The sequence below is a fragment of the Microcaecilia unicolor genome, chromosome 2 (assembly GCF_901765095.1).
Source record: "Microcaecilia unicolor chromosome 2, aMicUni1.1, whole genome shotgun sequence".
In the NCBI taxonomy this organism is placed as follows: domain Eukaryota; kingdom Metazoa; phylum Chordata; class Amphibia; order Gymnophiona; family Siphonopidae; genus Microcaecilia; species Microcaecilia unicolor.
This window is the reverse complement of record NC_044032.1, coordinates 333,664,590-333,691,063: the sequence shown is the minus strand read 5'-3', so window position 1 is coordinate 333,691,063 and position 26,474 is coordinate 333,664,590. Positions and strand designations below refer to the sequence as shown.

Below are 26,474 nucleotides of genomic sequence, written 5' to 3'. Positions count from 1 at the left end.
TTTACCCATCTATGTTTAGCGCGTTTCCAACGCTCGGGGGAGGAAATAACATCTGAAGCCATCCCCGGGGCATCAACACCCGGGGGGAACCCAGGATGCAACACAGTGTCAGACACCTGCAGCAGAGCTCTTTTCAGCATGAAGGCTTTATGCATTAAAAGCACAAACTCAGGGGAGAAAAACTCACCCTGACCCTCCGCCTCCGAATTAGGAGAAATGGATGTTGGAGCTCCTCTGGCAGCCTCTAAACAAGGCGTCACGGTCCCCCTACACTCTCATCCGCAACCGTGAGGGTCAAGACACGCAGTGCTTCCAAAATGGCGCCCGCTGCCAGTTCCATCGAGCGGGAAGAATCATCGCTCACCATGCTCGTACTAGTGCGAGCGTCTAAGGAGCACGTTTTGCACAGCCCTGCTGCTGATCTGCATTTACCACAATGGGAGCAGCACTTAACTCCCTCAGCAGCCATCGCCCGAATGGACGGAAATATAGCAATAAAATGGCGGCTTCGCGCCAAACCTTACCCCATTCAGAATGGCGTCCACTGGACCTCCCCTGAGGAGCTGGGCACCACTCTCACCTCAGAAGACCGAGTCAATGAGCTCCGGTCAAGCTGCACTGAACCAGAATCTCTGGGAAAAGCCTCAGAACAGCCAGGCAGTAAAAGCGCGCTTTTTTTTTAATGCTGTGAGGAAAGTTGGAGGCAGGCAGCAACAGAGGGACTCTGGGAGGACAGGGTAAGGCAGGGAAAGGGCGAACCTATATGCCTTTAAAGCGGGCACCACCAGCCACAACACCTCTGCTCAACTGGCAAAGAACAGGAGCCACCCCAGGCAGAAATCCAGGAGCTGATCAAGCTACATCCACATCTGCTGGGAGACAGAGAAATACTGAAGGCAGTTGGGGCTAGCCGTCCAAGTATCACTGTGGTTTTTCAGTGTTCTTTATCTCCACCTGCTGGTAGGCGGATACAACCCATCAGTTAATGGATTCATCTGCTGCTGCTGACAAGCAACGTTTATTACTACTATTTATAAGACAGATATTAAATAATGTATATAGATGTGTCCCGGGAATAATGAAGGCTAAGGGAAAGCATCAGTAAGAGAGTTGGAGTTGAATGACAGGAACTAATCCGGTGGAGTGGAAATGAGTCTGCATGAGCTCAGAAAACAAAATCTAAGATTAAAACTATTAGCTGGTTGATATTCAGCAGAAGCTAACCAAGTCGACATCAAGCTTCCTACTACTACTACTACTTAACATTTCTAGAGTGCTGTACAAATTAACAAACAAGGACGGTCCCTGCTCAAAGGAGCTTACAATCTAAAGGACAAAATGTCAAGTTGGGGTAGTCTAGATTTCCTGAGTAGAGGTGTAGTGGTTACGTGCCGAAGGCGACATTGAAGAGGTGGGCTTTGAGCAATGATTTGAAGATGGGCAGAACTTTCTCCACTACCCAAATGTGAACACAATTATAATGTTATACGACCGTGTCTGCATCTGATGGTAGTTAGGCTAACCCAGTGGTCCACAATGAATATTCATGAGACATTTGCATGCAGTGGAGGCAGTGCATACAAATATCTCTCATGGATATTCATTGTGGATATCCTAAAAACCTGACTGCCTGGGGTACCTCCAGGACCAGGTTTGGAAACCACTGGGCTAACCCATTCATACAATAATAGCTGCAGTCCACAATTTGCTGTCACATGTTCTTTGCTTAGGTTTCCATCAGAGCCCTTTCTTCAACAGCATTGGATTTCTGTATTTTTGTGCTACTCTTTTTCGAGTTTCTTATTTTAAAATAGTGAAGTCTTATGTTAACAAACTTCTCAAACAGAACCATCTCCACCACATGTATGAATATAATCCTGTAGGAAATCATGTGCTTTTGTTAAAGCTCTGGTAGAAAAAAAATTGCAAGCGTGATTTTATTTTGAAGGCAAAATACAAAATAGCAAGCAGCACAGTATTAGCTGCCAAGTTCATACAAACTTAATTATTTTCAGTGGTAATTAAATCCATTAGCTGCCTGCTCTGTGAATATTCCATCAATCTTTCAATATTGCTACTAAGCATTACATATCTAGGGCGTATGCCTTAAACATAGATTGTTTAACCCTAGAACGCATATTGGGGGCCTTTTAGGCCCCCATGCTTACATTTTTGCTATTATCTGCAAAATTACTTTAGTTAGAATTTTGAAACTCAAGGTATTACTCAAGTATGTCATTGTTGATAATATCCAGTTGTTCATATAATTTTTTTTCATAGGCATTATGGTGTAACAATGCTTGTTTGGTGAAAACTACATCTGTACGAATTGGGGGCCTTTTAGGCCCCCGCTGTTTTTATCATGTTCTCAGAAGTGTTTGTGTCTCAAGTTACTTTATTTGTACTCAGTAATGCTGGTGGAGGGGCCAGGGTGTGGATAATAACATGTGAGGATGTCATGTGATTTTTGGAGGGAGTGATAAGGCCATGACATCACCTCAGGTCCTCTGAACACTGAGGACAGTATACACTGTGAGCTAATTACTGAAGGACCTGTGATAAGATAAGCTGTTGAGAGGAAATCTGTTTCATTTTCTAACATCTAGTCAGCAATGGCACAGTCTTCCTCCAAGTGTCTGACTGACCAAGAGATTGAAGCGATTATGTTTCAAAGCGATGATGAAAGTGAACTATCTTTGTCTGATGAAGAATATCTGCCACCAGCTAATCAAACATCCTCATCCAGTGATTCTTCTGATGATGAAGAAGTGAATCTAGTGGATCCTCAAGAAGTGATAAGTAGAACATCCAAAACGAATGTTTTTTGGGACAGTAATCCTACATTAGTCGGACGTACTCCAATACACAATATTGTGAGACAGGCTCAAGGAGCTGTGGGAAGTCCCAGTTACTTTACCCCTAAAGATGTATTCTGTACTTATTTTTCTGACAATATTGCAGAAGAGGTCCTATTATGTTCAAACCTAGAAGGAAGACGTATCGCTTCAGCAAAAAATAAGTCCTGGAAAAATATCTCAAAAGAGGAACTTTATGCATATATTGGACTTTTCCTGCTGGCAGGGAGTCAAAAATCGTATGATGTCCCAATACGAGAATTATTTCTGGACCCACTTTCTGATCCACACTATAAGGCGACAATGTCAGTGGGCAGATATGAGGAAATTAGAAGGATCATTCGCTTTGATGATAAGCGAACTCGTGCAGCGAGGTTTGAAACAGACAAATTAGCCCCTATCAGTTATATCTGGAACATATTTATCAAAAATTGCACAAAACTTTACAATCCTAGTACTAATGTTACTGTAGAGGAGCAACTTGTACCGTTCAGAGGACGCTGCAAATTCATACAATACATGCCCAGCAAGCCAGCCAAGTACGGTATAAAAATCTTCTGGATGTGTGATTCTGCAAATTATTATGGCATAAATGGCGTAATCTACTGTGGCAAAGAGGTTGGTGCACCAGTACAGAAGGATCTGGGGTCTGAAATAGTCAAAACTCTTGCTGTTCCAATATTCAATTCAGGTAGAAACATCACCATGGACAATTATTTCACCAATGTTGAACTAGGCAATTTTCTGCTTGCAAAAGCTATTACACTTGTTGGTACTATAAAGCAAAACAGACGAGAAATTCCAGCAGCACTCAAACACAATCGTCAGCGAGCACTTTATGAGAGTGTCTTTGGATTCAATAACAAAGCGACTTTGGTATCTTACAAGGCAAAGAAGGAGAAATCTGTAATTTTACTCAGTACCATGCATCACGATTGCAGTGTTGACAGCAATAACCAAAAATTGAAACCAGAAATCATCCTGCATTACAATGCAACAAAAGGAGGTGTAGATAAAATGGATGAGATGGTGGGAAAATATTCGTGTAAGAGGCAAACAAAACGATGGCCTGTAGTACTATTTTCAAATATGCTTGATGTAGCAGCCCTAAATTCATTCATTATTTATACAGAAACTCATCCTGAATTTCATGCACAGAGGAAGGACAGGAGACGCTTATTCTTGAAGGACCTTTGTCATGAACTTGTAATACCTCACATGATAGAGCGAAGCGACTTGAAATGCTTGCCAAAGAAAACTAAAGAAGCAATGAAACGGTGTGGCGTACAGTTTCAGATTACTCCAGAGCCAGGAGAAAGAAAACGAAAGCGTTGTTTCATGTGTCCAAGAAACATAGAGAGGAAAACTGAGCGATATTGTTCCACTTGTAAGGAAACTGTTTGCAAAGAACACTCTTCTGAAAAAATAACATGTCAGAATTGTTTGGAAGACTAATATAATAGAAAAGAAAGTTAGAATAAAAATGTAGCTGCAGCTAGTTTGCTATAGATTTCTATGCATTTTTGTGTGTTTTCATGTCTTTGCGTGAAATTTGGGAAAAAAAAGATTTTTTGGTGTTTTCTGTGAAAAATTATAATTAAAATGTTGCCCACTATTCATATTTTATTGAGCAATTTTGAAATAAACTTGTGAAAGTTATTTAAGTGTGTTTTTCTACATTATGTGCATGGGGGCCTAAAAGGCCCCCATGACGTTAATATGTATATTTTTAACGTCATGCGTTCTAGGGTTAAACTAATTTATCTAGACCTTACATACACTGTTAAACCCAAAGGCAAAACTTAAGGGTGGTTAAACAATTTGGCATAAACTGTGTTTATGACTTTACTTGTTTTGAAATGAATGCTTGGGTCCTACTGATCTGTATAACTGTTGTGTTATTTTAGTGAACGGAAACAGTTGTGTGGGCTTATAGGACGGATTCAAACTCAAAACCCTCCTCTTTACCACTGCTTTTACCTCCTAACTCACTTGCCCTGTCCCTTATCCTCACCTCTTTATTCCCTTACCCTTAATTGTTCTGTTTACCTGTCTTATCTAGACTATAAGCTTTTTGAGCAGGGACTGTCTTTTGTGTATGGTGTACAGCGCTGCGTATGCCTTGTAGCGCTGTAGAAATGATAAGTAGTAGTAGCAGTTCTCGGGGTATATTCTACGTAAAAGTTTTAATTGTGCCCTGTTGGATGGTTCACAGTTTTTTCTTGTTCTGTATGAAGCTCATCAACCCAGCAGGAGAAAGTTGAGGCTGATCAAAAGGACGAATCCAACACTGGAGATGTAAAAAAAACCCCTACTTTTATTGATGCAAATGTTCAGTGACCCGTTCTGTTTTGAATGACTATCCCACCACCTTTGTCTGCAGGTTTGATGACAATGGAATTATTAGTTGAAAGGGTGCGGATACCCCTCCGAAGGGACACCACCTTGTAAGTGGTGGAGGGGCTTCCGTGTTTCAATGACTCAGAGGGCTATGCTGAAGGGTTACCCATATCAGACAGGCCTCTGAGGTGAAACCAGACAAAGAGTGTCCCGAACTGGAGGATCCAAGATGGCGTCGAGGGAGGATGTACGTTAGTTGAGTTCCCGTTTTACACCAGAATACCTGAAGAAGTAGGCGCGCTCCCCAGAGAATGGGGAAGAAGAAAGGCAAAGCCATGGTGTTGTCCTCCTTGAACATGGCTGAGGTTCCCACCACTTCTCAGTCTACTTTGGAGAGATTCGGGGTCATAACGTCGGGGATATCGTTTCCTGCTTCGGGGAACAGCAAGGCTTTATTGCCAAATCTCAGTGGAGAGGGAGTGACTTTGAGTCCCCCTGTTGGCATGACCTCTCCAAGACCCGGAAACAGTAACGCTTCGCTATGGAGGTCGACAGTGGAAATGCCCAAAGTGGGTTAGGATTTTCACGCGATCCGAGGAGGTCCTGGCGCAGCATTGACTCCGGATAATAATCCAACTGGGGGATTGGAGAGTGAGCTCTTCCCCCCGAAGATATCTGGAGCAGTTTCTGTGGAGAAATTGGACCTGGTGAAGCCAAAAAATGTCACAATGGACGCATTATGAGAAGCGCTGCAGAGTGTGAATAACTTTCTTCTTTAGATGTCAAAAATGTTTTACAAATAAATATGTGATTATATCAATACTTATCTAACAAAGTGGAAGTCTAAGATAAAAAAATAAAGACTTTGATTTCAGAAATGGTTTCTCTACAAAAATCAGTTAATCTGGTAATGAAGGACAATTATGTTTCTTGTAAAAAATTGGAACTTCTGGAGAACCAATTAAGGAAAAATAACTTGAGAAAGATAAATTTTCCTAAAATACCCTGTATATAGAGTTATATTATTAGTGACTTTTGCCTTTGATTTAGATAGGAACAATGTTTTGAAATTGTATTTCCGACATATGGCTGATAGTTTTTTTGGGTTCAAAGATAAATATATTTCCTGACATATCAAGGGAATCACAGACTAGGAGGTGTGAACTCTTGGCTTTTAAGCCAAGAATCATTGCCCTAGGTGGGACTTTCCTAGAGCGATTCCCTTGTAAGTGTTTTATTTCCTGATTACTTATTTGTTGAACCCATGAAATTATAAGAGTTTGTAGAGTTAAAAGAACAGATGAAGAACCCTCTGCAGCAACTTCCTTTAAGTTACCACTGTACCGGCTGCAATTACCGATTAACCTTCCTCCCTCAGAAAATATGAATTGTAAGATTAACCATTCAGTGTTTTTCTTATTTTCTTTGAGATAGTTTTCCTGATCTTGGATCCCCCAATTGTGGATAATAATGTGGACTAACAAAGATGATATTTTTCCTTAATGTTTGTTTTAATTGATATTTTCTCTTTTCTTTCCCATTTATGTATTGGACATAAGTGTAATATAAAATGAATAAATAAAATAATTAAAAAAAAAAAAAGAAAGGGTGCGGATAGCTTCATTTTCTACTTTGGACAAGTTATAAAATCTCTGTTTTGTCTTTTTCTCTAAACGAGCAACATCTCATTGGACACATTCCATGAAAGTATGAATGAGTAGATCTACCTGTCCCGGAGGCATCCATTTTGAAGTCCTTCTGACGATCAAAACATCAGTATGTGGTGTATCATTTTTTGAAAAGGTTTGAATAATTTGTTAATTTCTGGAGAACTTAAAAAGATCAATCTGGGTTTGAAAAGCATCATACTTAGGAGCAGGCTCGAAGGATAAACCTTTGTGGAGAACCTTCTTGTGTTCTACATCTGAGAGGGAGTACTGTGATAAATTGTACACGGGGATATCTATCGTCAATTGTTCTTGCGTTGTGGTTGGTTGTAGTACGGTATGGCATCAAAGGTCTGCCTGGGGCTATCCTGGGATAACCTCCCCCTCTCCCTCTGTAGTGGGGTTGTAGTGGGGAATAGAAGTCCACTGATCTAAAAACTCTTGGTTATCTAAAAACATTGTGGGTGCTTTCTTAATTCTGAGTCCCCTAGGGATCATTTTTGCGTGACAATGATCAATGCAATACAATGTAAATCATTGCGAACAATGTCTTTCTTTACCCTTACAACATCAGTCCATAGATCAGCTAAAGATGTAACTGTATCTGCTGACATGTTTTCATCATGTGGTATTTGTGTATTCAATAGATGTTGAAGTCTTTCTATTGGAAAACTCAATACATTCTCCAATGGTTGGAACGCCATATCAAGCCTGGATACCAAAAGTCAGAACACAAACAGGGAGACAAACCTCTACACCACAAGAATCCAGCAGGAGAAAGTAAAGGCTGATCAAAAGGATGAATCCAACACTGGAGATGTAATAAAAAAATGCTCATTGGACTTAATGGTTCTTTTAGCTGAGACAGCCAAGAAGAAGAGTGAAGAACTAAAACCAATAGTTGACGAGAAAATTCAAGCTCTTAAAGAGGGAGATCCTAATTTTTAAAAAGTTATGACAGAAGTCAATAAACGCATGGGAGATACTAAAGAAAGGAAATACAAGAGGGATGAGGCGGATTACAAAGGGAAAATTAGGTTCTTACTTTGGTAATTTTCTTTCCTTTAGTCATAGCAGATGAAGCCATTACGTATGGGTTATGTCCATCAACCAGCAGGGGAGATAGAGAGCACTCGAACTTTCACAGTGCCCTCCTGGCCAGCTAGCTCCACTGCCTCTTCAGTATTTGAAGCTTCCAAAGCAGTATGGCAAACCGCAATGGGAATCACAAGAGCTTTCCTCACAGCGAACGATGGCCCATCACAAGGGCATGAACTCATAAAGGAGGGAATGCACATCCTCCTGGAGGGAATAAACACATCCTCCTTATTGTATAAGTGGAGGGGAACACACGTGCCTCCTGGAGGGAATCACACATCCTCCCAACATACTGGAGGGAATGAACTCATCCTCCTATTTATAGAACTGGAGGGGAACACACGCCCCTCCTGGAGAGAATCAACACATTCTCCAAAAAAAACATGCTGGAGGGAATGAACACATCCTCCTAAATTTAAACTGAACATGAATCCTGAAGATTGTTTTCCAACTTTCTCCCAAGGAAGGAACTTCAGGAAATTAGAACAGAACCTGAAAAACAGATTCACAGCATACAGACAATCATACAGGGAGGGCTCATGGCTTCATCTGCTATGACTAAAGGAAAGAAAATTACCAAGGTAAGAACCTAATTTTCCCTTCCTTGTCATCAAGCAGATGAAGCCCTTACGTATGGGATGTAACAAAGCAATCCCTAGATAGGGTGGGAACAAGCCACACCACGCGCTAGCACTTGTGCACCAAAACGCGCATCCCTCCTGGCAGTCACATCCAGCCTGTAATGTCGGGCAAAGGAGAGCTTAGAAGCCCATGTTGCTGCACTGCATATCTCTTGAAGAGAGAGTGCTCCAGTTTCAGCCCAAGAGGAAGAAATCGCTCTAGTAGAATGTGCCTTAAAGGCTACAGGCGGAACCCTGCCGGCCAGCAGATAAGCTGAAAAGATAGTTTCTTTGAGCCAGCGGGCAATAGTGGCTTTAGACGCTGGAGACCCTCTGCGAGAACCGGATAGCAAAACAAACAGATGATCAGAAGTCCTGAAAGAGTTAGTAACTCGCAGATACTGCAGCAGAGTCCTGCGGAACATCCAAAAGGTGCAGCTGCCCAAAAGATTCTGGAAACTCTTCCTCTGAAAAAGAGGGCAAGAAAATAGGCTGGTTTAAGTGAAATGCTGAAACCACCTTAGGCATAAAGGAAGGCACGGTCCGAACCGTGACTCCGGACTCTGAAAATTGCAGAAATAGGTCTCTACAGGACAGCGCCTGGAGCTCTGACACCCGTCTCGCCGAGGTAATGGCCACCAGAAAAACGGCCTTCAGTGTCAAGTCTTTCTCCGATGCTCGCCGAAGCGGCTCAAAAGGAGATGCCTGCAGGGTTTTCAAAACTAGCCCCAGGTTCCAAGCTGGACAGGGTGCTCGCACTGGAGGTCGGAGAGCCGAAGCACCCCTCTAAGAAACCGTGCCACATCTGGGTGAGCAGCCAAAGACACGCCTTCCACCTTACCACGAAGGGAGGCCAACGCTGCCACCTGCACCCGCAGGGAATTATAGGCCAAGCCTTTTTGTACACCTTCCTGCAAAAAGTCCAGAATCGGCGAGACAGGAGCCCGCATTGGAACAATGGCTCTGGAAGCACACCAAGACTCAAACAGGCACCAAATCCTGGCATAAGCCACGGAAGTGGACCGCTTGCGGGCTTGCAGGAGAGTGGAAATAACTTTATTGGAATAACCTTTATCCCTCAATTGCGCCCTCTCAATAGCCATGCCGTAAGACCAAAGCGGCCGGCGTCCTCCATGGCTACCGGTCCCTGAGTCAACAGGTTCGGTACCAGAGGTAACGGCAGAGGAGCCTCCAGGAGCATCTGTCGGAGGTCTGCATACCAAGGTCTCCTTGGCCAATCCGAGGCGATGAGGACCACTTCTCCTGGGTGCAGCCGAATCCGCAAGAGCAGGCGCCCTATCAAGGGCCATGGGGGAAACACATAAAGTAGACCCGGAGGCCAGGGTTGAGCCAAGGCATCCAACCCCCGCCGAGCGAGGATCTCTCCGTCTGCTGAAGAAGCACGGGACTTTGGTATTGGCACTTGTCGCCATTAGATCCATCACGGGCTTGCCCCATTGGCACAGATCTGCAGGAATACTTCGTCTGCCAGATTCCATTCTGCTGGATCGATCTGATGCCTGCTCAGATAATCGGCCTGCACATTTGCTCTGACCTGCAATATGAGCTGCCGACAGACACTGAAGATGCAGCTCGGCCCAGTGGCAAATCAGTTCGGCCTGCGCGGCTAGTGCTCTGCACCTTGTTCCGCCTTGTCGATTTATATAGGCCACCGTTGTCGTGTTGTCCGACATCACTCTGACAGCCAATCCTTCCAGGGTCACTTGAAAGGCCAGAAGCGCCTGAAACACCGTTTTCAACTCTAGGCGGTTGATGGACCACTCCGACTCCTCGGGTGTCCATAGACCCTGGGCATGCTTCCCCTTGCAGTGTGCGCCCCAGCCCTTCAGGCTGGCATCTGTTACCACTAGGCACCAAACGGGGAGCGTCAGCGGCATTCCTCGCCGCAGCATGCTGTCCGAGAGCACCACTCCATGCTGAGACGGGCCGCAGGGAGCCAAGTAAGTCTGCACTGGCAATCCTGAGAAATAGGAGACCATCTCCGGAGTAGGGAATACTGTAGAGGTCTCAGGTGCGCTCTCGCCCAGGGTACCACTTCCATCGTGGCTGTCATCGATCCCAGCAGCTGGACAATGTCCCAAGCTCGCGGGCGGGGCATCCTCAGGAGCAGACGGACCTGATTCTGAAGCTTGCACCGCCTTGGCTCGGGTAGGAACACATAGCCCGAGACTGTATCGAACCTGGCCCCCAAAAACTCTAGAGATTGTGAAGGGGACAGGTGACTTTTGGCCATATTGACGACCCAGCCTAGAGATTGCAGTACTGAGACCACTCTGGCTGTAGCTTGTAAGCTCTCTGTTGCAGAGTCTGCTCTGATGAGCCAGTCGTCTAGGTACGGGTGAAACCTGATACCTTCTCGCCTGAGAAAAGCAGCTACTACCACCATTACCTTCGAAAAGGTTCGGGGAGCTGTGGCGAGGACAAAAGGCAAGGCCCTGAACTGGAAATGTTTTCCCAACACCGCAAACCTCAGAAACTTCTGGTGCGGGGGCCAAATCGGTATGTGCAAGTAAGCTTCTTTCAGGTCTAGAGACATGAGAAACTCTCCTGGCTGAACCGCCGCAATGACGGAGCGCAGGGATTCCATGTGGAAATGCCGCACTCTCAGGGACTTGTTCACTTCTTTTAAGTCCAGAATAGGGCGAAAGGACCCACCTTTTCGCGGCACCACAAAGTAGATGGAGTATCGGCCGCAGCCTTGCTCGGCGGGAGGCACCGGGGTCACTGCCCCTAACTGAATCAGACCTTGTAAAGTCTCCTCCACCGCCGCCCGTTTGACGGCAGAACCGCATCGGGACTCCACAAACACGTCTCTTACTGGGGCGTTGAATTCTATTCTGTATCCATCTCTGATCAGGTCCAGAACCCACTGATCTGAGGAAATCTTGGCCCACTCCTCGACAGAGGGAAAGCCGTCCTCCGATGACAGGTATCGAGGAGAGGGCCGGCGCACCATCATTGAGAGGGTCGCCCCTGAACTCCTGGTCTTGAGCCACCAGCTGCGGAACGCTTGTCCGAGCGAAAGGAGTTCCTCTGCTGACCACGGGCACGTGAAGTGAACCCAGCAGAACGCCCCGGGCGGTACCTTCTAGCTTCACGGAAGCGAGGTCTGTACGAGGAGTGGACCGCCTGGCCCTTAGAGGAAGGCCTCTGCCTATCTTAGGGCAAGCGCTGGGGTTTTGGATCACCCAGGCCTTTCACAATTTTCTCTAACTCCTCACCAAATAGGAGAAGTCCTTGAAAAGGCAACTTCACCAACCTTTGCTTAGAGGCCATGTCCGCTGCCCAGTGTCGTAGCCACAGACGACGGCGAGCCGCCACTGCTACTGCCATTTGTTTAGCCGAAGCTCTGACAAGGTCATAAAGGGCATCAGCCACAAGGCCACCTCCATCCGCGGAGCCACATCCAAGAAGGGCTCCGCTCCATCTCCGGGCTGAGCCACTGCCTGTTGCAGCCAAGCTAGGCAGGCTCTCACAGCAAAACAGCTGCATGCAGACGCCCGAACAGTGAGACCTGCAATTTCAAAGGACTGTTTCAACGCTGTTTCCAGCCTACGGTCTTGAACATCCTTCAGGGCAACACCTCCTTCAACAGGGAGGGTAGTTCTCTTTGTCACCGCAGTGACTAGGGCATCCACTGTAGGCATTTGAAAATGAGCCATATGTCCCTCACGCAAAGGGTATAACTGCCCCATGAACCTGGAAACTCTCAAAGGTCCCTCGGGGTCAGCCCACTGAGCCGAAACAAGCTCTAGAATGGAGTCATGCAAAGGGAAGGCCCGAGCAGCTTTCTTGGTACTAGCCATCCTGGGATTACCCGAGGAGGCCATGCCACTGTCAGGATCTTCAATCGAGAGGGCCTGCAGGGTATCTGAAATAAGCGCTGGCAGCTCATCACGGTGGAAAATCCTCACCGCGGAGGGATCATCCAGATCCTGTGGTAAATCCGCACCTGACTCTGGTTCCTCAGACCAAGAATGTCTGTCAGAGTTCTCCGAATCCTCACACCCCGACCACGGGGGGGGGGGGGGGGGGGGGGGGGGGGGGGGGGGGGGAAGGTGCACCACAATCTGAGGGAATTAACCCTTCTGTGCTTATCTTTAGGCCAAGCATCCGGGAAAAAAAGCCTCACTGGGCAGTCCCAGGCCAGAATCCATCGGGGGGGGCAATCAGAGGAGCCTCAGGCGACCCTTGAGGAAGGGCTCTTTTCATCATGTATGCTTTATGCAGCAAAAGCACAAAATCCGGGGAGAAAATCTCACCCTGGGCACCCAAATCCTGTCCGGTGCTAGCCACTCCTGAAATAACCTCATCTCGAGGTGCCCCACCCGGCTCAGGTCTCTCCGTGTCCACGGAGGCCTCGCCATGCGGTGTAAGCAAAATGGCGCCCGCTGTCAGCTCAGAGCGGGAAGAAACCGCTCGCCATGCTCGGGCCGGCTCCTACGCCAATACAGCACGATTTACAGAGCCCTGCTGCTGATTTGCGCTTGCCACAAGTGGAACAGCGCTTTACATTGTCCGCAGCCATCGCCGAAAAACAGCGGTAAAATCCAAAATGGCTGTATCGCGCCAAAATCGCCCCGATCGCGGGCCCACCCCGGAGGAGTTGGAAAACACTCTTACCTCAAAGGATCTAGTGTACAACTACGATCCTGCTGAAAATCAGGTCAAAAACCTCTGTTCCAGCGTCTCTGCGTTTAAAAACGCGACGCAACTTTTTTTTTTTTTTAAGCTGTGAGGAAAGCAGAGGTATTGAAGACTCCGGAGGCTCAGATGAGTGGGAAAGGCAGGGAAAGGGCGAACCTATATGCCTGCATCCACTGTTGGTGGGTAAGGACAGGGAAAGCAAGGCAATATGTCCACATCCACAGAGGTATGGGTAAGGCAGGGAAAGGGCTAACCTATGTGCCTTTAAAGTGAAGCTGCTATAGCCTCCAACACCCCGGTTAACAACTGGCAAGCCAGGAACCACCTCCCGGCAGATTTTTCTGGAGCTCGAACAAGCTGCAGCCACCCTGCTAAGGGAGATAGAGAATACTGAACAGGCAGTGGAGCTAGCTGGCCAAGAGGGCACTGTGAAAGTTCGAGTGCTCTCTATCTCCCCTGCTGGTTGATGGACATAACCCATACGTAATGGCTTCATCTGCTTGATGACAAGGAAAGGGGTAATATTTACCCATATAGTCATGCCACAATCTATTCTAAGAAAAGTAGAAATGTCAGTCATTTAAAACAACATGGAGATCATTCCACCGTCGCCAGTTACCAACCCAAACCCAGTAATAATGACAAGACACCAGAGAGGAGCAAGAAGCGCATAAGGAGTGATTCAGGCGATTCTTACACTTCACCATTTACTAGTCCTCTCTCACCTCCAGAATCCTCTGCACCAATCAGGTCTTTTTCAGACAGGATATGGGATCCACATCAACTCACAACGAATCAAAATCCAGCACAATGACCCAGGAAACCATCTTGGAATCAACCCCACTACAGAGGGGGAGGTTATCCCAGGATAGCCCCGGGCAGACCTTCGGTGCCGTACAACAAACCACAACGCAAGAACAGTTGGCGATAGACATCCCCTTGTACAATTTATCACAATAGTCCCTCTCAGATGTAGAACACAAGGTTTTCCGCAAAGGTTTATCCTTTGTGCCTACTCCTAAGTATGATGCTTTTCAAACCCAGATTGATCTTTTTAAGTTCTCCAGAAAATTACAAATTATTCAAACCTTTTCAAGAAAAAGATACACCACATACTGATGTTTTGATCGTCAGAAGAACTTCAAAATGGATGCCTCCAGGACAGGTAGATCCACTCATTCATACTTTCATGGAATGTGTCCAACAAGATGCTACTCATTTAGAGAAAAAGAAAAAAAACAGAGATTTTATAACTTGTCCAAAGTAGAAAATGAAGCTATCCGCACCCTTTCAACTAATTCCATTGTCATCAAACCTGTGAACAAAGGTGAGGGGATAGTCATTCAAAACAGAATTGGTCACTGAACATTTGCATCAATAAAAGTAGGTTTTTATTACAGCTCCAGTGTTGGATTCGACCTTTTGATCAGTCTCTATTTTCTCCTGCTGGATTCTTTTGGCGTAGAGGTTTGTTTCCGTGTTGTGTTCTGAAGCTTATCAACTAGCATGTTGTGCTTTGAATAAAGATGATTAAAACATTTAAAAAAGTTTTGGATGTTACTAAATTCTATTATTCTGTCTCACTGTATTTTCAGTTTTGGCACAGTATAAGTCATCACAAGGACAAAATATAAGAAAACCAAAAGACTGCATTAGGAGCTTATAGCCCATTTAGTTATGTTTAAACAAATGACAGATCTGCATGAAAGAAAATATTTATTTTTACTATTTTGACTTATGAAAACCACTTGTCCCTGAAACATACTCAAAACAGAATAATCCATTTGTACAAAAAAGAGATGAGTGAAAGATGTGATTCCATGTGCCCCAATGAAAGGAGAATTTAATTTTACTTCCCATCTTTATAACACCAGCAGGGGCATTTTCAAAAGAGAAGGACGCCCATCTTTCGACACAAATCGGGAGATGGGCGTCCTCTCAGGGTTGCCCAAATCGGCATAATCAAAAGCGAGTTTTGGGTGTCCCCAACTTCAGTCCATCGCGAGGATGACCAAAGTTCCCGGGGGCGTGTTGGCAGTGTAGCGAAGGTGGGACTGGGGCGTGCTTAAGAGATGGGCGTCCTCGGCCGATAATGGAAAAAAGAAGGGCATCCCTGACAAGCATTTGGTCGGCTTTACTTGGTCAATTTTTTTTCACGACAAAGCCTCAAAAAGGTGCCCACACTGACCAGATGACCACCGGAGGGAATTGGGGATGACCTCCCCTTACTTTCCCAGTGGTCACCAACCCCCTCCCACCCTAAAAAAAACAAAATTGTAAAAATATTTTGCTAGCCTCAAATGCCATACCCAGCTCCATGATAGCAGTATGCAGGTCCCTGGAGCAGTTTTAGTGGGTGCAGTGCACTTCAGGCAGGCGGACCCACGCCCATTCCCACTCCCCCCCCCTCCCCCCAACGTTACACTTGTGCTGGTAAATGTGAGCCCTTCAAAACCCACCCAAAACCCACTGTACCCACATGTAGGTGCCCCCCTTCACCCTTTAGGGCTATGGTAGTGGTGTACAGTTGTGGGGAGTGGGGTTTTGGGGGGGGGGGTCGGGGGGCTCAGCACCGAAGGTAAGGGAGCTATGCACCTGGGAGTCCACTGCAGTGCCCCATAGGGTGCCCAGTTGGTGTCCTGGCATGTGAGGGGGACCAGTGCACTACGAATGCTGGCTCGTCCCATGACCAAATGCCTGATTTGGTCATTTTTGAGAGGGGCGTCCTCGGTTTCCATTATTGCCAAAAACCAGGGATGACCATCTCTAAGGTCGATCTAAATTTCATGATTGGGCGTCCCCGACCGTATTATTGAAACAAAAGATGGACATCCATCTTGTTTCGATAATATGGGTTGCCCCGCCCCTTTACAGGGCCGTCCTGCAATGACGCCCTCATGAAAACTTGGGCGCCCCATTCGATTATGCCCCTCCAGGTCTCCCAAGACAGATTACAACAACAGTTAAGATGATACCATCAGTAAGCAGGATATCCTCACTGAACTTTGGCCATGTATTACTATATTGTATAGAACAGTGTAGAAATATTAGCACAAAATACAGCCTTTATTAGTGCTGTTTCCACCAGCTACAATAATTTTTGAAGCTGTTTTAGTGATATTCAGTTTTTATTTCATGATATTTATATATACATATGGAAACCTTTCAAATAAATAAAAAGCTGTCAAATAAGTAAAAAAAAAAAAAAAAAAAACCTTTTGTTCTCCACCTTTTAAGGCACTGCCTAGCCAACTAGAACAGCTTTGGACTCTTTACATATGGACCACGTATAGGCAGTCTATTATTTCTAATAATCTTTTACTATTGCTTTCAATAGTGTTTGCTATTGTTTTGGGTGTACTTGCGTCTCCGCCTGCCAGCAAGCTATGCCTACTGGCTTCAACCCATATAATGGGCTAAATAACCTTGTACCATCTCCTGTTCTCAATCTAACTTCCTTGGCATGCCCCTTTCCATGTGAACCCATGCTTTTTAGGGGTGGGATCATACCATTCCACCAAGACCTTCAACTGTGATGCTTCATAATAACTAAGGAAATCTGGAACCCCCATGCCCAGCTGGGCCCTACTTTTCCATAAGACCTTCAAAGCTACCCTTGGAGGGTGCCTTCTCCAGATTTTGTATGGCTGATTTAGGTACAGCAATTGGTAGGATTTGGTTCAAGTAGAGTAATTTAAGTAACAGCATCATTTTACAAATTGCTATCTTGCCAGTCAGGAGTAGTGAAGTCTATGCCACCTCACTGATAATTCAGGAACATTTAGCATAGTTTAGTGAACAGATAGATGCCAGGTTAGCAAAAATGTTCTCTCCCAGATATTGTACATGGGATGATGCCCATTCAAACGGTAAGGACTTTAAACCTGATGCATAAAATGACATGCCACCTTGTCAAAGGCTTTTTCTGTAGCTATATGCAGGAGCAAAACAAGTACTATAAAGCACATGCCTACATAGCAAAAGTATATGGGTTACAATACATGGCAAAGTCCAGCATTTCCATCCTGACATGAAAATACAGACTAACTTCATCCTTCACTGTTGAAGCCTGGTGCTAAGGGCCTGTGAATATGTGTGCAGTCTTGTATAGCCTTGCAATACAAAAACCTCATTAAGGACCAACAGCCAGCTAGCCAAGGTCTTCAGGAAATCTCCTTGATGACTAAGCTGATATAATGGCTGGAGCAGAGAGTAACACAAGATGTTTCTACTGGATAATGCGCTCTCTGTCAGAATGGCTCTGTGCTAGCACAAATGTGATGTAATGCTTTGAGTCTCCAAATCAGTACTGGAAAGTCCCATGCTTATTACTCCAGACTCTGTGACACCTTTGCACCCCAGAAAGGCACTTGTATACCTGAAACACTGACCTCATGGTTAAAATGCTCTTTATTGTGGTATCTGCGAGACAATATAGTGGCCCCCTAGAATCACAGCATTGGAGACAAACAAGTTGTTGGGCATCGACAGCAAGGTCAAGAGTGCACATCAGCCTAGCTGCAGCTGGGCTCCTTTATTTTAAGAAGGGCTGCAAGTTAGAATAAGGACGTTAGTTTCCATCTGGAGTACGGCCCGTCTCCACGTCTGACAGATCATCTCAGAAATAAGCTGACATCGGACATATGTTGGACTCCTGTATCATCTACAATGGTCGTATGTGTGCCATGTACCTTTTGTGTAGTGCTGTGGGTTTATAAACAGGCTGCATCAGGAGCCTTAGGAAAGTGTGTGTTTATTCTATGCTGTTCTCATGTTTAAAAAAAATCACTGCTATCTCATGACTTGCATGTTCATTTTGTTCTTGCTTCTGTTGTAAATAAACGACGAGCACTCCTTGTTAAAATATCCTTAGTGTGAAGTTAGTTGTCTCATTATTTGGGCGTTGTGAGCTTGGATCTAGAGGAAAGTGGGAACAATTGTTTCTTGAGCTTGGAGAAAAGATAGCTGACAGAAGATATGATCAAGGTCTACAAACTAATGAATGGAATAGAATTGTTGGACGTAAAATCGCTTGTTTACTCTTTCCAAAAAGACCACACTAGGGGGCATGCAATGAAGCTAGTAAGTAGCAAATTTAAAACACTAAGATCTTGAAGATACAAGATCTCTTGTTGTGATAAGAACTGATTTGCACCCCGGTATTACATTTCTAGGGGTTTGAAGTTTAAAGTCACTTTTCTTTTTCTGTTCAGGCAGTTTTTAAGTTTGAAAAAAGGTTTGGAGCGCTTCGCAGAGTGGCTTATTTTTATTTACAGAATACTGTGAACACGTTCTATAAACATTCTCAGACTCTTAACAGGGTTTGGCCTCCATATCATCTTATGAAAAGGCAAATCTGGTTCCCTTTGAGCAGGGACTGGTTAAGGAGTACGGGCCATACAAAGACCCATTTGATGTCCGACTAGCCATATACAAGATGAAATGTAAAGGTAGTGGTCAGTCACCCTGCAGTTATGCTTACATATTTTGAACCAAATCCCCAGGAGTTGGAGGGTTCTGAATGCAAAGCCTTTAATGACCTTAACGCCGGATTTGAAAACCTAACCAGTAAGTAAGAACAGAAGCCCCTCTCTACTTTGGTGAGCTGATCTGAGAAATTGTATGAGACTAAGTCCAGTGGCATTGCAAGTCAAGATTGGGGATGAAAGGACAAGCGGAAGTCCAAGGATCGTATGATGGTTGTTAATTCGCTTCATGATACCCTGACATTGGAGGCAGACGAGCACCTTGTACATCCACAAAGCAGTAATATAGCCATGGGTGGACCCAGTCCCATTCACTTTGGGCTCAGGTCCACCCAATACCATCACACTTCTGATGTGGCTGGCTGGTATCCCCAAGCCCTACCAGCTGAAAACTCCCAACAACTCTTCCTATCACCTACCTTTTAAATAGCAGATCTTCACAGGCAGCATGGAACAACTGATATATACTAATCATGCCAGCCCCACAGCCTTCCCTCAGATGTACTCCTGCCTACGTGAAAACAGAAGTTGCATCAGAGGGAAGGCTGTGGGGCCCTAATAAGATCGGCCCCCAAACAATTCAAAAAAGACCTCACAAATCACGTAAACCACAGGCTTCAAAATGGTCTCTTTCCCACGGATAAAGGAAACATCTTACTTACTCCGCTACCAAAAGATGCTAAGAAAAACACAATGAGGCATATTTTCAAAGCACTTAGACTTACAAAGTTACATAGTAAGCTATGGAACTTTGTAAGTCTAAGTGCTTTGAAAATGAGCCTCATAGGACCTAACCAATTATCGCCCAGTAGCATCTATCCCGCTCATAACCAAACTCATGGAGGGCATAGTGACGAAACAACTCACTGAATACCTCAAATAAACACAATTCTGCATGAGTCTCAACCAGGATTTCGGTGAAATCACAGCACCGAAACTGTACTAGTGTCCGCAATGAACTCATTCAAACAAGCAATTGCAACTGGTAACAACATTCTCCTCCTACAATTCGATATGTCCAGCGCCTTCGACATGGTTAATCATGAAATACTACTACACATACTAGAATACTTCAGTGTAGGAGGTACAGTTCTCAAATGGCTCAAAGGATTCCTGACCACAAGAGCATACCAAGTAACAACGAACACGGACATATCACCCCCCATGGATACCTGAATGTGGAGTTCCCCAAGGATCCCCCCTCTCACCAACTCTCTTCAACCTAATGATGATACCTTTAGCCAAACTTCTAGCCAATCAAAACCTCAACCCCTACATATACGCAGACAATGTCACGATTTCCATCTCGTTCAAACCTGATCTAAACAAAATCACCAACGAGATCAACCAAAGCCTCCAAATCATGCACTCCTGGGCGGATGCATTCCAATTAAAACTCAACACAGAAAAAACACAATGTCTTGTACTCACCTCACAACACAAACAAATACTCCACCATAACCACACCATACTGTTCTCTACCCGTCTCTCAAAATCTAAAAATTCTTGGAGTTACCATTGATCGAAACCTCACACTCGATGTCCACGTGAAGAACAAAACGAAAAAGATGTTCCACTCCATGTGGAAACTCAAAAGAGTAAAACCTTTCTTCCCACATCTTCCGTACCCTGGTACAGTCAATGGTAATAAGCCATCTGGACTACTGCAACGCACTGTACGCTGGCTGCAAATAACAGACCATCAAAAAACTCCAAACAGCCCAGAATACCGCCGCCAGACTCATATTTAGAAAAACTAAATATGAAAGTGCAAAACCCCTATGAGAGAAGCTTCACTGGCTCCCACTCAAGGAACGCATTACGTTCAAGATCTGCACAATTGTACATAAAATCATTCACGTAGATGCCCCAACATACATGCTAAACCTTGTGGACCTACCTCCCAGAAACACCATAAGATCAGCTCGCAAATTTCTCAATCTGCACTTTCCCAGCTGTAAAGGACTAAAATACATGCTGGTACACACCACCACCTTCTCTTACATGGGCACGCAGTTGTGGAATGCATTGCCTACATAGTAACAAAGTAGATGACGGCAGAAAAAGACCTGCACGGTCCATCCAGTCTGCCCAAGAAATGTGCCACTTTTTTGTGTATACCTTACCTTGATTTGTACCTGTCTTTTTCAGGGCACAGACAGTACAAGTCTGCCCAGTACTATCCCCGCCTCCCACCATCGGCTCTGGCACAGACCGTATAAGTCTGCCCAGCACTATCCCCGCCTCCCAACCACCAGCCCCGCCTCCCACTACCGGCTCTGTTATCCAATCTCGGCTAAGCTCCTGAGGATCCATTTCTTCTGAACAGGATTCCTTTATGTTTATCCCAGGCATGTTTGAATTCCATTACCATTTTCATCTCCACCACCTCCCGCGGGAGGGCATTCCAAGCATCCACCACTCTCTCCGTGAAAAAATACGTCCTGACATTTTTCTTGAGTCTGCCCCCTTTCAATCTCATTTCATGTCCTCTCGTTCTACCGCCTTCGTATCTCCGGAAAAGGTTCGTTTGCGGATTAATACCTTTCAAATATTTGAACGTCTGTATCATATCACCCCTGTTTCTCCTTTCCTCCAGGGTATACATGTTCAGGTCCGCAAGTCTCTCCTCATACGTCTTGTAACGCAAATCCCATACCATTCTCGTAGCTTTTCGTTGCACCGTTTCGATTCTTTTTACATCCTTAGCAAGATACGGCCTCCAAAACTGAACACAATACTCCAGATGGGGCCTCACCAACGACTCATACAGGGGCATCAACACTCCCTTTCTTCTGCTGGTCACACCTCTCTCTATACAGCCCAACAACCTTCTAGATACAGCCACCGCCTTTTCACACTGTTTCATCGCCTTCAAATCCTCAGATACTATCACTCTAAGATCCCTCTCCCCGTCCGTACCTATCAAACTCTCGCCACCTAACTCATACGTCTCCCGTGGATTTCTATTCCCTAAGTGCATCACTTTGCATTTCTTGGCATTGAATATTAATTGCCAAACCTTAGACCATTCTTGTAGCTTCTTCAGATCCTTTTTCATGTTTTCCACTCCCTCCGGGGTGTCTATTCTGTTACAGATCTTAGTATCATCCGCAAATAGGCAAACTTTACCTTCTAACCCTTCGGCAAGGTCACTCACAAATATATTGAACAGAATCGGCCCCAGCACCAATCCCTGAGGCACTCCACTACTCACCTTTCCCTCCTCTGAGCGAACTCCATTCACCACCACCCTCTGGCGTCAGTCCGTCAACCAGTTCCTAATCCAGTTCACCACTTCGGGTCCTATCTGCAGCCCTGATAGCTATTGACGAAATAACTAACTTTCGGAAATCTTTGAAGACACATCTCTTCAACAAGGCCTACAAAGAGAACCCATAATTTTAGAGAAATACCTACCAGCTCACCCAGCTATTAAAGTACACCTCTATACTATCCTGTCTAAAACCCTCCTTCTCACTACCCTTTCTTAATCTGTGTACACTACGCATTGTAACCGACTTCTTGTAATTACTATGTCTATGTCATATGACTATGTCATAAGAAAACTCTGTAAGCCACATTGAGCCTGCAAATAGGTGGGAAAATGTGGGATACAAATGCAATAAATAAATAAATAATGCATCATGAATTGAAGGCCACTTCTGTTAAGACATAAGATGCACCTTTAAATTTTAATGCTTATTGCTTAATAATTTATTAATAATTTAATAATTGTAAGTAGCACTGTGAAACCTCTCTCTCTCTCTTTCTGGCTTTCATTCTGTTCCTGCCAAACTCTGATAGAGAGGAACTGCTATAATTATTGGGAATATTTAGACTTAGTTAAAAGGAAAGTTAGCAATATCTTAGGGCAGTTTTAAAAGTTAAATCAAGTGAAAATTCTGGCTCAGACTGGACCATTTGGGTCCATTCAACTAGAGCATTACCTTGATAACAGCATTTAGCTGACACTTTGTGGATGCTTTCCAAAGTGCTCTGCTCAGACAAATGGTGAACGAACCCACAAGGGAGGGAGCCACGTTGGATCTGGTGCTCACGAATGGGGATAGTGTGTCAAATGTCCGAGTGGCTGCACACCTGGGAAACAGTGACCATCAAACGGTTTGTTTTGATGTAACGGCTCATGTGGATGGCGGCCACTCTAAACTCAAAGTCCTGGATTTCAAGCGAGCTGACTTTAACAAAATGGGAGAATACCTGAGGAAGGAGCTGATGGGCTGGGAGGACATACGAGAAGTGGAAGGACAGTGGTCCAGGCTAAAAGAAGTAATAAACAGGGCCACAGACCTTCATGTAAGGAGAGTAAATAAAAGCAAGAGAAAAAGGAAACCGATATGGTTCTCAAAGCAAGTGGCTGAGAAAATCAAGATTAAAGAGTTAGCGTTCCAGAAATATAGAAAATCTCAAGAGGAGGAACACGGGGAGGAATCCCGAATGAAACTGAAATAAGCCAAGAGAGAGGTGTGTCTGGCGAAGGCGAAGGCGAAGGCGCAAGCGGAAGAACAAATGGCTAGAAATGTAAGGAGGGGAGACAAAAACTTCTTCAGGTATATTAGTGAAAGGAGAAAGACTATAAAGGGAATTGTGAGACTAAAAGATACAACAAAACGCTATGTAGAAAAAGATGACAAAAAAGCCAATTTGCTAAATAGATACTTTTGTTCTGTTTTCACTGAAGAAAACCCTGGGGAAGGACCGAGAGGGACTGGCAAAAGTACACCTGAAAATGAGGTGGATAGAGCGCCGTTCACGGAAGAGAGTGTGTATCAACAACTTGGAAAGCTAAAGGTGGACAAAGCCATGGGGCCGGACGGGATCCACTCCAGAATACTGAGGGAGCTCAGAGAGGTTCTGGCGGGTCCTCTTAAAGACTTGTTTAATAAATCCTTTGAGACGGGAGAGGTTCCGAGGGATTGGAGAACGGCGGAGGTGGTCCCTCTTCACAAAAGTGGGGATAGGGAAGAAGCTGGAAACTACAGGCCGGTAAGCCTCACTTCGGTTATTGGAAAAGTAATGGAAGCCATGCTGAAGGAAAGGATAGTGAATTTCCTGGAAGCCAATAAGTTGCAAGATCCGAGACAACATGGTTTCACTAAAGGGAAATCGTGCCAAACGAATCTCATTGAATTCTTTGACTGGGGTGACGGGAGAATTAAATCAAGGACGTGCTATGGACGTCATCTACTTAGATTTCAGCAAGGCTTTCGACACGGTTCCCCACAGGAGGCTCTTAAATAAACTAGACGGCCTGAAGATAGGACCCGAAGTGGTGAACTGGATTAGGAACTGGTTGACGGACAGACGCCAGAGGGTGGTGGTGAATGGAGTTCGCTCGGAGGAAGGAAAGGTGAGTAGTGGAGTGCCTCAGGGATCGGTGCTGGGGCCGATTTTGTTCAATATATTTGTGAGTGACATTGCCGAAGGTTTACAAGGTAAAGTTTGCCTTTTTGCGGATGACACCAAGATTTCCAACAGAGTGGACACCCCGGAGGGTGTGGAAAACATGAAAAAAGATCTGAAAAAGCTAGAAGAATGGTCTAACATTTGGCAATTAAAATTCAATGCGAAGAAATACAAAGTGATGCACTTAGGGAGTAGAAATTCAAGGGAGACGTATGTGTTAGGCGGGGAGAGTCTGATAGGCACGGACGGGGAGAGGGATCTTGGGGTGATAGTATCTGAGGACCTGAAGGCGACGAAACAGTGTGACAAGGCGGTGGCAGTAGCTAGAAGATTGCTAGGCTGTATAGAGAGAGGAGTGACCAGCAGAAGAAAGGAGGTTTTAATGCCCCTGTATAAGACGTTGGTAAGGCCCCACCTGGAGTATTGTGTTCAGTTTTGGAGGCCGTATCTTGCAAAGGATGTTAAAAAAAAGGAAGCGGTGCAAAGAAAAGCTACGAGGATGGTATGGGATTTATGTTCCAAGACGTATGAAGAGAGGCTTGCTGACCTGAACATGTACACCCTGGAGGAAAGGAGGAACATGGGTGATATGATACAGACGTTCAAATATTTGAAAGGTATTAATCCGCAAACTAATCTTTTCCGGAGATGGGAAGGCGGTAGAACGAGAGGACATGAAATGAGATTGAAGGGGGGCAGACTCAGGAAAGATGTCAGGAAGTATTTTTTCACGGAGAGGGTGGTAGACGCTTGGAATGCCCTCCCGCGGGAGGTGGTGGAGATGAAAACGGTAACGGAGTTCAAACATGCGTGGGATATGCATAGAGGAATCCTGTGCAGAAGGAATGGATCCTCAGAAGCTTAGCTGAAATTGGGTGGCGGAGCAGGTGGGGGGAAGAGGGGGTGGTGGTTGGGAGGCGAGAATAGGGGAGGGCAGACTTATACGGTCTGTACCAGAGCCGGTGATGGGAGGCGGGACTGGTGGTTGGGAGGCAGGAAATACTGCTGGGCAGACTTATATGGTCTGTGCCCTGAAAAGGACAGGTACAAATTCAAGGTAAGGTATACACATATGAGTTTGTCTTGGGCAGACTGGATGGACCGTGCAGGTCTTTTTCTGCCGTCATCTACTATGTTACCTGCAAAAGGCACAGATAGAGCCTCAAGATTATCAGCAGGAGAGACAGTCCTGGAGACTTGGGATGAGAAACACTGCTGGATATTGTGCATTTATTTCCAGCGTGTGCCAAGGCATAAGTCTCCCCCAATCATTGACTACATGAATACAAACTAAACCCGTGAGAAAGGTCTCTTTTATTAGTGGTACTGTATTATTTTCTGAAATAAATACCACTACAAAGCTACTACAAGCCTGTTAAAGTTTTAAGGGAAAACGTCGGTATAGACAGGTGCCAGTCATTGCTATAAGATCTGTTACAGCTTGTCACGTTGTTCTTTTTATAACTTTCTCACCTTAAAACTAAAGAAGCTACAAAGAGAATGTCTCTGAAAACATTTTCCACAATCACTAAACAAAAAATAATAAAAACATATAATCCTTGGAAAGAAAAACAGGAAAAGTGTTCTAAAGCTTATGACCCACTAAGAGTATTGCTTTATTTATTGTAACAGACCTTAACTAATATTTGGAGGCTCACTAGCGTAGCTCAGTACAGTTCCACTTGGGGGCACCAGGAGCTGCTCTAGTGCAAGACGTGGCTCAAATTTATTTAATCGCTCTAGAATGCTAACCAACAACATTATATTTGCAAAGCCCTACAACGACTCTAGAGATTACTGCAGAGATTAAAAAAAAAAAAAAACCCCGGCGCAGGACTAACAAGGGTGGGAGATGGTGGCGGAACCTTCACCTCCCCAGCACTACTCACAAAGAGAGCACCTCTTCGAAGCCGCAGGAGACTAGTTAGCCACCTCATCCTTTAGGAAGAATTAAAACAAGCCTGAGCAGATGAAGTCAGAGCACACAGTCGCAGATCTGTACTAACAGACACAGCCACCTAATGGTTCCTGGGTCAGAAGAAGGAGGAGTCAATGTTCCCCAGTCCTCCAATCTGTAGGCAGCCCCGGTACTGCCTCCCACTACTACACGTCTAAGTTCCAACTTCCGCCCCGCAACGCAATACGAATACCGCATCGATTAACTACACCACAAACATAAGCATAGCGCGTGGGTTGCTCAATCGCACGCGAGATCTGTTGTTTTATTTTTATTGTCCGTAAGAGCTCGCTTGGTTGTGGGTTTAATACCGAAACTTAACCAAAAATCCGTAAATATAAAATGTAAGTCGAAGG

General features: G+C 45.0%; 1 protein-coding gene across 2 annotated transcripts in view; it reads right to left on the bottom strand.

The window, feature by feature from the left end:
* LOC115463654 overlaps positions 1–26,207 on the bottom strand; it is a 61,195-nt gene extending 34,988 nt beyond the window's left edge. Inside the window, exons 1-2 of one of the 2 annotated variants that reach the window (XM_030194362.1) lie at positions 26,051–26,102; positions 2,730–2,737 (exon numbers count right to left, since the gene is read on the bottom strand). In XM_030194362.1, coding sequence (XP_030050222.1) covers positions 2,730–2,736 — 7 coding nt within the window. In that variant the 5' untranslated portion in view covers position 2,737; positions 26,051–26,102. Of the gene's footprint in view, positions 1–2,729; positions 2,738–26,050 lie in introns of both variants that reach the window. The other variant, XM_030194361.1, reaches the window with a different exon arrangement.
* Between the last annotated feature and the right edge of the window lie 267 nt (positions 26,208–26,474).